Source organism: Prunus mume, linkage group LG4, assembly GCF_029339155.1.
Source record: "Prunus mume cultivar Tortuosa linkage group LG4, ASM2933915v1, whole genome shotgun sequence".
NCBI lineage: Eukaryota > Viridiplantae > Streptophyta > Magnoliopsida > Rosales > Rosaceae > Prunus > Prunus mume.
The window spans coordinates 12,788,027-12,800,448 of NC_142701.1; the positions used below are offsets into that span (position 1 = coordinate 12,788,027).

The 12,422-nt window shown below is 35.0% G+C and overlaps 1 protein-coding gene across 1 annotated transcript; it reads left to right on the forward strand.

Annotated features, from left to right (window-relative positions):
* The first annotated feature begins 330 nt into the window (after positions 1-330).
* On the forward strand, positions 331-10,327 carry LOC103327708 (protein ROOT HAIR DEFECTIVE 3-like). Its single transcript, XM_008230074.3, has 23 exons — positions 331-522; positions 1,453-1,602; positions 1,872-1,938; positions 2,026-2,128; positions 2,818-2,888; positions 3,041-3,104; positions 3,194-3,259; positions 3,430-3,477; positions 3,543-3,605; positions 3,729-3,785; positions 4,027-4,185; positions 4,371-4,439; positions 4,518-4,609; positions 5,342-5,420; positions 5,786-5,951; positions 6,241-6,365; positions 6,643-6,905; positions 7,024-7,120; positions 7,207-7,371; positions 8,200-8,304; positions 8,836-8,930; positions 9,035-9,131; positions 9,689-10,327. The coding sequence occupies exons 1-23, from the start codon at positions 519-521 to the stop codon at positions 9,914-9,916; spliced, it is 2,433 nt and encodes an 810-aa protein (XP_008228296.2). The 5' UTR covers positions 331-518; the 3' UTR covers positions 9,917-10,327.
* The last annotated feature ends 2,095 nt before the right edge of the window (positions 10,328-12,422 follow it).

Consider the following 12,422-nt stretch of genomic DNA (forward strand, 5'->3'; position numbering starts at 1 on the left):
ACAGAACAACAAAATGCATCAAGTAGTTTGTTTGTTTTTTTTTTGTTAGAAGAGATAAAATACAATATGCAGATATAATAAAAGTGATAGTTTAAATTATTTTAGATCAATCTAATTTATAAAAATGCGATTCAAACTAGAGTGTAAAGGGTCGGGGTGACTGCCTTGACCAAACCTTGCCCAATTTGTAGAAAACTTCCTTCTAAGAAAGTAGTGCTTGTAAAAATTATCAAAGTGGGTTGGAAAAAAATGGAGTGGGTGAAATTTGTGAAAGCAGCATACCTATTAAAAGAAAATGATATAAGCACAAGAATGACCAAAAAGTAATTGGAGGTGAAAAAAAGAGAATCACGCCCACTTTTTGAGAACAACAAAAGAAAATCAATCTCTCCTTTGAGATCGGTCTCTCTCTCTCTCTCTCTCTCTTTCTTTCTCTGCTCCTAACCGATCTCTCTCTCTGTCTCACGCATTTCGAAGCCCCATCATCACAAGCTCTTCGAAGCCAATCTCGCCCGAAAATGGGTACCTTCTGATTCCTCTGATCAATCTGATTTATATAACCCTAATGATAATTATAACGAGACGTTTATTTATTAATTTTTGGAATTTTCCGTTAACATTAATTTGTTGCGTTACGCTCCTGATCGCCATGAATTTCAGGCCTTTATTAATTGTGATGCCGAGAGTGGTAATAGGTTTTTAGCATTATCTGCATGGGTTTCTTTTTTTTTAAATTTTTGGGTAACTGTTTATGTAATTTGATTTTGATTGACTCTGATGTGATTGATTTGCCTCAGTTTGATGTAAATTTTGGGGCTTCGAACTGTTTGATTAAGCTTCTCGCTTTCAATTCGGAGTCTGGTGATTTGTAGGAGGAAACAATAGATTGTAACAGCCTTTCTTGTATTTGTTTGGTTAGTGAGTAAGTATAAGAAAAGAAAACAAATGTTATCTTTATTGTTCCTTGAGTCTTAGCTTGAGACGCCGGAAATGTAAATCGGTTGTCTCCTGGGGGTAATAGGTTTTTGTCTTGGCTGAGGTGAGATATGAAAACCCGAAACACAAATTTAATTGGTTTAGCCTTTCCTTCAGCATTTTCATAACGAGTTAAGATTAATTTGCTTGACACTTGTAGATCAGTCTCAAAATTTTACCTTTCTGAATTTTAAAACTGAAAAAGACTATGTTGTTGTTGTGATACATACAAAAAGCATGCAGATACTTATATGATCGGTTGCTTTTTTTAGTTAATGAGGAAATGATAGTTATTTTTTTATATTGTATAATCTTAGTCTTTATGGATTTTGGCTTTGTACCAATGCTTTGTATGATAACAAACACAGTGCGTTAATCACTAGATGAATTTTTTGATCAGCATCTCTAGAACATTTTGGATCTTTGGAATTCAAGGCTTTTGTTTCCTATCTAACACATGAGCATATTCTCATCCAGCGAACAGTGAGGAGTGCTGCTCTACTCAGCTTATTGATGGGGATGGTACATTCAATGCCACTGGAATTGACCGTTTAATCAAGGAGGTTAAATTGGGCGAATGTGGACTTTCCTATGCCATTGTCTCCATTATGGGTCCACAAAGTAGTGGTACGCATTCTTATCTCCTCAAGCATATCAGTCTTTATTTACCACGTGTGACTTTGGTTGAGGGTTTAGAAATGATGAAATTTGTTTCATATTGTACATTAGAATGCTACATGTTTGAAGCTTAATATAATGGAGAAGAGTTTATAATGTTCTTTGGTAATTAAAGGCATGGATATCGTATATTTTCTCTTGGGAATATGTTTTCTGCTCACATAATATGTGAAGGTTTCACTTAATTTAAATTGTTTTTTCAATAATGATCTGACCAGGAAAGAGCACACTGTTAAATAATCTATTTGCGACCAATTTTAGAGAGATGGACGCTTTTAGAGGAAGGCAAGTTGTCATAATGCTCAATATGAAATTAGTTATTTTTCTCTTTAGCAATCAATGATATGATGGGCTTATGTTTTTTTCTTCCAGGTCTCAAACAACAAAAGGTATTTGGTTGGCAAAATGTGCCGGTATTGAGCCTTGTACTCTTGTCATGGATTTAGAGGGTACAGATGGAAGAGAACGAGGAGAGGTGCTTTCAACAACCCACTTTTAGCGTCATCAAATTTTGGTTATGCTTGAATTTTATTGTCTTTACGAGTTATCTGGTCATATTCCCTAGTAAAACTATATTTGTGCATACATTGCATGTATGGTTTTCTATGGGGTAATCTTGATTTCCAACTCTCGCTGCCTCTCTGTTCTTGTAGTTTAAAGATAGTAGGCACATACTCTATTAATTAAGAGAAAACATTGTCATTATTAACTCGACAAAGAAATAAAATGAGAAAAGGAAAAGAATCATTGTCTTTCAAATCGGCATTGTTGATTTTTTTTTTTGCTTGCAATGTTGCAATGTTTTCAATCTAGAGCGATGTGCTACAATCCCTTGCCACTATCATTCATTCATCTGTGGAATTAGTATAATGTGACTTCCTGACAAGGTAGTTGAGTAATGGGTTTCCACTAAAATGATTCTGAAAATCTTATGTATTAAGAACGCTATAAGAGGTTTAGTCTTTATTCACATTTTACTAGAACGCATGATTCTATCAAGATTCTTTTGAAGGTTGCAGTTTTTTTAAATGGAATTTGGTTAAATAATATCATCCATTTGGACTTGAGCTATATAACTGTAAAATCCGATCTTAGGGTTTAAACAGGTGTATAGAAGAAATGATACAGTTGCTTTTTGTTTATTATTTGCCTTTTTGTTTATAGGATGATACAGCATTCGAGAAGCAGAGTGCCCTCTTTGCTCTTGCTGTTTCAGATATTGTGCTCATAAACATGTGAGGTTTTCTTCCCCAATTATATTATTTTTTAAAATTTAAAGTATTTTGATATTGTATTACTTATTGTCTACTTATTTTGTATTAATTATTGTTTAGGTTTTGTATTTATCAGTCTTTGTTGGTAACTCTCTTTAGAATTTTTTATCTAGGTGGTGTCATGATATTGGCCGTGAGCAAGCTGCAAATAAGCCTCTCCTAAAGACTGTTTTCCAAGTATTTTTCTACCTAGCTTTCTTTTTTAAAAAGTTAGTATGAATTTCATAAGATCAATGCCTTGAACTTATGCTTGAATTTGATAACAGGTGATGATGCGATTGTTTAGTCCACGTAAAACAACTCTGATGTTTGTAATCCGTGATAAGACAAGGGTTCGTACTTTCCTTCTAGTGTTCCTATGTCATAGCTTGAAATGGAAACAATTTTGGTTGCATTTATTATTCATTTTTGAGTATGTTACATTGTTTTGTTTTTTTGGTATAAGGTTGTTCCAGTATGGGTTGAGTTTTTTATAGTACATTTATCCCTTTTTTGTATGTAGACGCCATTGGAAAATTTAGAACCAGTGCTTAGAGAAGACATTCAGAAGGTAAGTGATTTGGTGTTTTTTTTACTTCAATTTATGTTGTTTTTCAACACCCTCTCCTTCTGCAGATATGGGACTCTGTTCCTAAGCCTGAAGCCCACAAGGAAACTCCATTAAGTGAATTTTTCAATGTAAGATGTCAACGTTTTTATTATCTTTTTGACAGATGAGCTTATACATATACTTGTTTTTGTGGGATAACCTATTTAAGAATTATGTTGGTTGACAATGAGTTTTGATGACTGCATGGCTAGGTTGAGGTTGTTGCTCTTTCAAGTTATGAAGAAAAGGAAGAACAATTTAAAGAGCAGGTATATATGCTTTTCCCCTCTCATTTGTTGTTGAATTCCATTTTCCTTAAAGAAACGGATTATCTCATTTCTATTTTTTTTTAAAATGCACATGTATTCTGTGCATTATTTGCCTTTTATCTAAATTTTGGTTTTTAGTTTGGAATACAAAGAAACTTTAGCTTTTAGCTAGAGGAAGCTATCTAACATTTTTGCTCTTTTTTTTTAATTTTTTGGTGGTAATTAATGTCTGTAAATTAAGGTTGCTAGCTTGAGGCAGAGATTCTTTCATTCTATTGCACCTGGCGGTCTTGCTGGTGACCGACGGGGAGTAGTTCCTGCTTCAGGGTTTTCTTTCAGTGCACAACAGATATGGAAAGTCATCAAAGAAAACAAAGATCTTGATCTTCCGGCTCACAAGGTAAAACTGTGAATATATATTCACTTATGTGATTCATGTATTATGTGCATATTGTTCTTGTTGCTTAGTCGAGAACAGCTTGTCCTCTTGATTATCAATACAATTGTTTCTATTCAAAAAAGAAAAAGAAAAAGTATTATGTGCATATTGTTTTGAATGAGCTATCTTTTATTCATCCATTGTAGGTCATGGTGGCTACTGTACGTTGTGAAGAGATTGCCAATGAGAAGTATGCTGATTTTTCAGGAAATGAGGTACCTGTTTTTCATGGTGTCTTAAAATCTTTTTGATGTTGTAACTTCGGTGGCCCTTGAACTCCTAAATTATCACAGGAGTGGAGTCAGTTGGAAGAGGCTGTTCAATCTGGTCCTATCTCTGGCTTCGGGAAGAAGCTCAGTTCAATCCTTGATACTTGTCTATCAGAGTAAGTATCTTCATCTGATTTATCAATGTCAAAGCTATAAGATATGATTTGATCTAATGAGAGAGAAGTTCTGTAACTGACTCGTGAAGATCCTCTTAATTGAGTGGCATGCACTTTAGGTGAAGACATCTAAAATTCACTATGATGGTATTAGGTCTTATATTTCCAACTTGCCTCTAGGTTCTGGATTAGTGTGTTTATGATGTGCAAGACTCTTATGTCAGCCTAATTTCAAGTCAACTGGAAGATCTAAGTTTACTAGTTGCTTTTTGGTATGCATGAATAGTTTAGCATTGTTTCTTTTCAATAATTTTTTTGGAATGGTGGCTGATCAAGTGTCGTCCATGTTATTTTCTTAATTTTGTTGGGTATGTTTGCACAAGGTTGAGTCCTGGACAAAGATGGAAGAATACACAAATGGAGTAACAGAAGTGAGAAACAATTTGAGTGAAAGAAAAGGAGAGAAAAGAGAAACAAAGTGGTCATAGTTTCCAGCATTCTGTTATGTAGTCTATACAACACAATCTTATATGTCAGTTTATGTTTAGAATTTTGGTTAACTTCTTATCTTTTTAGAAAAGTGCACATAATATTGCCATCACTTTAATTCTACTGAGCAACTTTAAGGTTTAAGGTGTCTGCTGTCTCTAAGTAGTAAGTATACCTTTTGACTTGTATGAATGAATAATTATTTGTTTTAGTTGATTAATTTGTTTACTTTTGCTATTTTAGGTATGATGCAGAGGCTACATATTTTGATGAAGGTGTCAGAACTGGGAAACGCAGTCAGCTTGAAGAAAAATTGCTGCAAGTAAGTAATCTCGATATTATTCTTGTGACAGCTATGTTCCCACTCCCCTTCTTTCCTTGTGCCATAGATGAGTGAAATATAGCAGTTGAATTGAGACTTTGTGGTGCTGCATTTTCAGTATTTTTTGCCTATAGAAACTGGGGATAAAATTTTGTTTCTGGTTCCTCCTTGAATATGCAATGCATGTCAAATTGATTGGGGGACATTCACTGTTTACAGGAGGCCTTTTGAGGCCTTCCCAGTGCATCAAATTTAAACTAATTTTGCATAAAATTAACCTACTTTTTATAGAATGAGTTTCGAATTTCATCAATTTGATTTATATGTTTTTCTTCCGTTATTGATTCTTTTCACTGTATTGTTAGCTTGTCCAACCTGCGTTCCAAGCTTTGCTGGGACATATAAGATCTGGTTCTCTGGATAAGTTCAAGGAAGCATTTGATAAGGCCTTGAATGGTGGGGAGGCATTTTCAGTGGCTGCTTGGAATTGCTCTGAGTCATTTATGGCTCTATTTGATGAAGGATGTGCACGTATGTTATATCTTATCTTTAGCCTAAATTGAAAACTCAAGTATAAAATACAAAAAATGAATTACAATATAAGAGAATCCTTTAAATATATGAAGCTAATAATACAAAAATCACAAGAGAATTTAGTGTCGGTTAATGTACACTCATTAAAACAAATCTCAAAAATTGAGTGAAATTTTGATTCTTGCATGAGTTAATGTGTGGTGAGACTTAAAAATAACAGGTCACTGATTTCGACTTTTACTTGCATTTGAAAGTACAATGTGATATTAACACAATACTTTTGCAGACGCTGTTATCACACAAGCAAACTGGGACACGTCTAAAGTAAGGGACAAACTTAAACGCGATATAGAAGCCCATATTGCTTCAGTTCGTGCTGCCAAGCTAGCTGAACTTACTGCACTTTATGAGGTATAATATATATTTTATTCATTGCCTCTTTTGAAATGATTGGGGTGACTGGTAATTTTAAACTCGAGCAAGAATTTGACTGGAAGAAGAAACTAAAAGGGAAGTGGAATGAAGCGGAAACTAAACTAGTTTGACATGCTAATTTTTAAGGAGTTGACAGGTTTGTAGTGGCATCTATAGTTTGGCGAACTTTTTCTCAATGGGTTTCAGTCCCTATATGTATATTGTTGACTAAATTGTCTCAGGAACCTGGCTGATATTGTAACTATTTTTGTAGGCAAAATTGAAGGAGGCCTTATCAGGACCGGTGGAAGCCCTTCTAGATGGAGCTAATAGTGAAACCTGGCCTGCAATAAGAAAACTTTTCCGGCATGAGACAGAATCAGCCGTCTCTGGGCTCTCTAGTGCACTTTCGGGTTTTGATATGGATGAACAATCCAGGGGAAAATTACTTTCAAGTCTGGAGGCATATGCAAGAGGTGTGGTAGAAGCTAAAACAAAGGAAGAGGCTGGAAGGGTTTTGATCCGTATGAAGGACAGGTGGGAATACTTGCACTGGTTAAATTGTTTCAGATTTTATCTTATGCAATTGAGATTTATTTTTCATGGGTTTGCAACCTTATTTAGCCATGATTCTGATGATTTAAATTGCCTGCAGGTTTACAACATTATTTAGCCATGATTCTGATTCAATGCCACGTGTTTGGACTGGGAAGGAAGATATTAGATCAATCACCAAAACTGCCCGTTCTTCAGTATGGCATGATTTATATTATATCATCTATTAGAACTAGTTTGAATTTTCCCTGAAGCTTTGTTAACTATATTGCTATTCTTTCAGTCCTTAAAATTGCTCTCTGTTATGGCTGCAATCCGTTTGGATGATGGTGATGCTGATAATATTGAGAATACTTTATCCCTTGCCTTGGTGGATTCCACAAATGTTGCTGCTAAAGATAGGAGTATCACAACAGCTGATCCACTGGCTTCAAGCACTTGGCAAGAGGTGCCTTTTCTTTTGTTTATTTCTTGCTTGTAAATTTTTAATTTGCAAGTATTGTTACAATAGGTGTTTCAACCTTTAAAAGCTGTTACTTTCCGGTTTTCTAGCTTCGAAGCTATAGGTTTTGTCCACAAGGCCATGCTGACCTGTGTTTTTCTGGGAATTGTAGATACACACACACACACACACACACACACACACACACAATTGAGTTTGTTTATTTGATAGGGAAGACTGTGTCTGTATACTCCATTCTGAACATGGTTTGGAAGTTGGGTTATATATAAGCTAGGCCGTAAACTCTGTATCGCTCCCTCCCTCTCTTGCCGAACTAGGAGTTTTTTCATGCGGGGTCAACCTTTGCATCTACTCTGGTGTACCATTTGCGGTGCCAATGTCAAAATTTAACCTTTTTCTTGATTCTCCACCAGGGTGCTATTTATTATGCCAAATGTGGTGCAGTAAATTGCTTACCATAATTTGGCATTGGTGGCATCTTCAATATTAAAATGTCAAACATGTAGGAACGTCCCACCATATGAAACAATCATAGCATGGGTGGGACAACAAAAGATAAAGATTAAGTAATGACATTTGGTGTAGTTGGAGCTCATATTCCAAAATGTCATATATAACTTTATTTTTTGGGGGGCTTATCAAAATATAGCATTGGAACTCTTATAGAATTAATGGCCCGGGGTCAGCTGACAGCCTTAGTTGGCTCTGCCAATGCATTCTCTCATGTGCTTAGTGTGGTACTACCGGTAGCCCTTAGTTTGCATGTAAGCACCAAGTAGCTTTTGTGAATTTTTTTTTTCAACTTATGTGCAGGTTTCCTCCTCTAAAACATTGATTACACCCGTCCAATGCAAATCTTTGTGGAGGCAATTCAAGGCAGAGACTGAGTACAGTGTTTCTCAGGCTATTTCTGCACAGGTATGATAATTCACCTGTTAATGCGTGAACATATATATATATTTCCTTTTTTCTGTATACTATGATATTTAGAAAATAAATGGAAACCATAAACTGTAATATTTTTTTCTTTCCTATAATGTGTTGTTTATGGTTAAAATCTCTTTCTGGTAGGGTTTAGATTTATAGCACCATTATGACTATATTGGTCCAAGCCTTGCTAGATTTTGTTTATTTTGGATTACAAGGGTCAACATTTTTTCTTATTGCTTGTAGAAAATGGTTCTAAGGGGTTAAAGAGGTGGAAAGACACATCAATAAAGATGGCCTCTTAACTCATGCTTTGTAATTGAGTTGGTGCATGCGATGTTGCTTTTGCCCTGCATAAATGATTACTGTTAATTGGCATAGATTCAAAGTTTTAGTATATCATGGTTGAGATGAATACATTGTTGCACATGTATGAATATCCTTATAAATTGCTCTTCAGTGGTTAACTTTTCTCAAAATTTTGATAGTTAAATCCATTGCACATGTTGTTCTACTTTTCAGGAAGCTAACAAGCGTAATAACAACTGGTTACCACCTCCTTGGGCAATTGTTGCCTTGATTGTCCTGGGATTCAATGAATTTATGACACTTTTAAGGTACATACTTTCCCTATACTGAGGATAGATGACGATGATGGTGTTCTACCATTAAATTTTATGCATTACCACTATTCTCACACATTCTCATACCTTCATGGCAGAAATCCTTTGTATCTGGGTGTCATCTTTGTTGGCTTTTTACTCATTAAAGCCCTATGGGTGCAGCTAGATGTCGCGGGTGAATTCCGCAATGGTGCTGTGAGTATCAAATTTTGTTTTAATTGTTGATTGCTTTCCTTCCCTCGCCTCTTCCCAATCTATTTGGTTTCATGAAAATTGTTCTTAAAACTGACCGCACTTTCAAATGAAAGTGGAATTGCTTAATTGAAAGGAAATTATAGTTTGAGTATGAGCATGTGAGTTTCTTTTGAAAACTGTGGATGCCAGTTTTGATAAATAACTGAAGTTTGGGAACGAAAATCAGTTATGGCAAAGAGCAGTTTCCTAGCAAACATATTAGTATATTATATCATCTGTCAGACTACTGTGCAGACTTGTTTTAGGTGAAAATTTTCCATTATCATGCAAATTTAGTTCCTTGAAAGCTCTTCTTTTCAGAAAATAATGTTTATTGTTCTTCTCTACCACTTATTCAGCAAACAAATATGGAATCTAAGTAAGATTAGCTGCTGGCCCTTATTTTAGTAAATTATTTGAGAAAGAACTTTGGTCATAAAATACGAATAACCACAATATGTTATTGTAAAAAGGTTTTTAAGAAGTGGGCTTATAACTGTGTGCTACTATGTCTACAGCTTCCCGGGCTTATTTCTTTGTCCAGCAAACTTGTTCCAACTATCATGAACATGATTAAAAGACTAGCAGACGAAGGGGCAAATGCTGCAGCTAATGATCCTCATCGGAACCCTCCACTAGCATCAAAAAACTTTACGAATGAAGGTAATGCTAGCAGTGAAATGTCATCCAGTGCCTCATCTGGACTGACAGAATCTGACTACTCCAGCCCCTCAAAACAAGACTAGTTTAAACTAAGCTCTCTTGATCAAAGACCATTTTTTATGTTTGAAGATTCTCTGGTGTACTGCGCACTTATTGTAATGGTGTTACTCGCATATCATCTTCGTATATTAGGTCTGTGAGCTTGTACGTCACTGTTGCAAGCACGTAATGGTAATATTTTTGTAGGCATCATTTTTGAGCAAGTGCCAACATACAAGGGGCTGTTTGTTGTTGTGAGGAAGCCCCCATTGAGTAGTAATTATTTTTTGGGTCTAGGTGTTTTTTCGTTTGTTGGACAAGCTACAAAAGGATCCATTCAGTGCTCGATATTGATATTGAAGTTAGTTGATTATGATGATGATTTGCATCAGTTTTGTATTGCTACAATTGTAACCTTGTTTGGTTGTATTTTACTGAAAATTTTCAGAGACCAATTCTTATTTGATATGGTTTCCGCGGGGACATATTCATTTCCCAAATAGACGGAGTGGGCCGATCATTGTCTTTATCCATCAGCTGCCTTGAATATCAACAAGTCGAAACGAACCTATGTTAAAAATTGATTGAAGGCGAAACTTTATTTTTCAGATCTTTTATTTTTTATTTTTTATTTTCCACCTGGAAAGAATCCAAGTTTGAACAATGACAACTCTCTTTTCTGGGAGTTCTGCATGGCAACAGAGACTGTTAATTAAGTGTTTATACTTCCACTAGGTCGGTTCTATGCCCAATATTCTATACCGTTATCGTATTTGTCTTGCGTATGCAAGGATGCATGGGACTTATATTAGGTAAGATAAAAAAAACTTTGGGTAATAAAAATTAAAATTCGATAAACTTTAAGGTAGTAAAGTGAAATCCAACCTATTCTATATTAGAGCCAAGAGCGGAACCAGAATATTTTCGATGGGTGAGTTAGCTAAATTTTTAGCTTAAACTCTAATGATCTATATATATATATATATATATTATAAACTTACTGTTTCTATAATTTTGAAAGTGTACAAAAAATACATATTAAATACCAAAAAAAAAACATATTATCAAAATGAATATATGTTCAACAACATAATTGAAAGTGTACCTATTGAAATTGTGCCATCCAATCCTTGAGAGAATTGAAATATTTTGTTATTGCATCTAATTGATATTATCACACACTTTTTTTTTCAATATAGACAATGGTAGAATAATACTTTTTTAATGTGTTCTAGTTTATAGTGGTTTTTTATTTTGTTTCTTAAAAACCTGCATTAAACAACAGCTAGAATTCATGGCTTGTTCCGCTATATGAACTTTGTGCCGTAAATTCTGTGGTATTTGAGACCCTGGGATCAAACTCTCTGTTGTCCTTTTGTTAATCTCTACCCCTTATCGCTATAGCAGTTAGGTCACCTTTCAGAAAGAAAAAAAAATTGAAATGGGGCCCCCGCCAAAAAAAATTCTAAGGTATTATTTCAAATTGCAGGTGGGGCCATATGTACAGAGTCTTCATTGTTCTTCAGAAATCTATATATTGCAGCAGATTTTTGGAGGCAGATCCACATATAGATTTTTGGAGTGAGAGTGCAGAGGGTGCAAATTTTACAAAGTTGTCCCTATCCCCTCTATGTGCATGAGAGTTTGTCTCCTCTCATTTCCGCATGCTGTGGTTGCTTTTTGTTTTTTTTAATCTAATAAACAGATGCCCGGTCTCCTTCCCTCGAAAGTCTTTTTCTCTTCTACTTCTCTCTCTTATGCTGCTTTCCTCCATCATTTGTTTATTGTTTCTCTTGCTTTCCTCTCATTTCCGCAGAAAATTAGTACTATTTCCGCAGAAAATTAGTACTATTTCAAATTCCCATGTTATTTTAAAAATTATTCAAAAAATACTCAAAAAATAAAATAAAAATAATTCCTTTCAGCCATGTTACTTTAAATATTCCTTTCAGCCATGTCCGTCGTCTTTCCATATCTGTTATTTCATTAGCAGGTGCAAGTGCAAGCAAGCTCTCGCCAAGAAGCTCTTCCGCTTCACATTTTTGAATCGCCATGGATGCTGCGGCCAGTACTCCAAACAAGAGCAACTCTGTATTAGGAAATGGTGGGTCTTTATATACACTACTGTTATTAATTAGATCATGATCATATTATTTTTACTTCGTTTGATCATTCGATCCTCATCCATGGCGATGCACGTTACATGTATATAATATAAACACACACATATATATATATTATAAACATGTATATAACATAAACATATATATATATATAATATAAAATATAAAAAATATATAAAATATAAAAATATATAAAAATATATATATTATCTGGCAACTTCGCCGGACCAGAGCTTACTCCGGCGACGTCGCCGGTGGCGACGCCGGTAATGGGTCGCCATTAACTAGTTGGTTTTGTTGTTAGGTCTCACACTTCAGCCGTCTCTCACAGACAGTAGGGTGAGGCTTACGTGTGGACACAGCCACGAGATGATCAAGTTTTCTTTTAATTTTTCACTCCAGAATTTAAAAATATGACGTGGGACGA

Bases quoted from the DNA above. Each gene is read 5' to 3' on its own strand.
- LOC103327708 (XM_008230074.3), top strand. The intron at 3,105-3,193 runs GTATTTTTCTAC...ATTTGATAACAG, and splicing joins TCCTAAAGACTGTTTTCCAA to GTGATGATGCGATTGTTTAG. The intron at 5,421-5,785 runs GTAAGTAATCTC...CTGTATTGTTAG, and splicing joins TTGAAGAAAAATTGCTGCAA to CTTGTCCAACCTGCGTTCCA.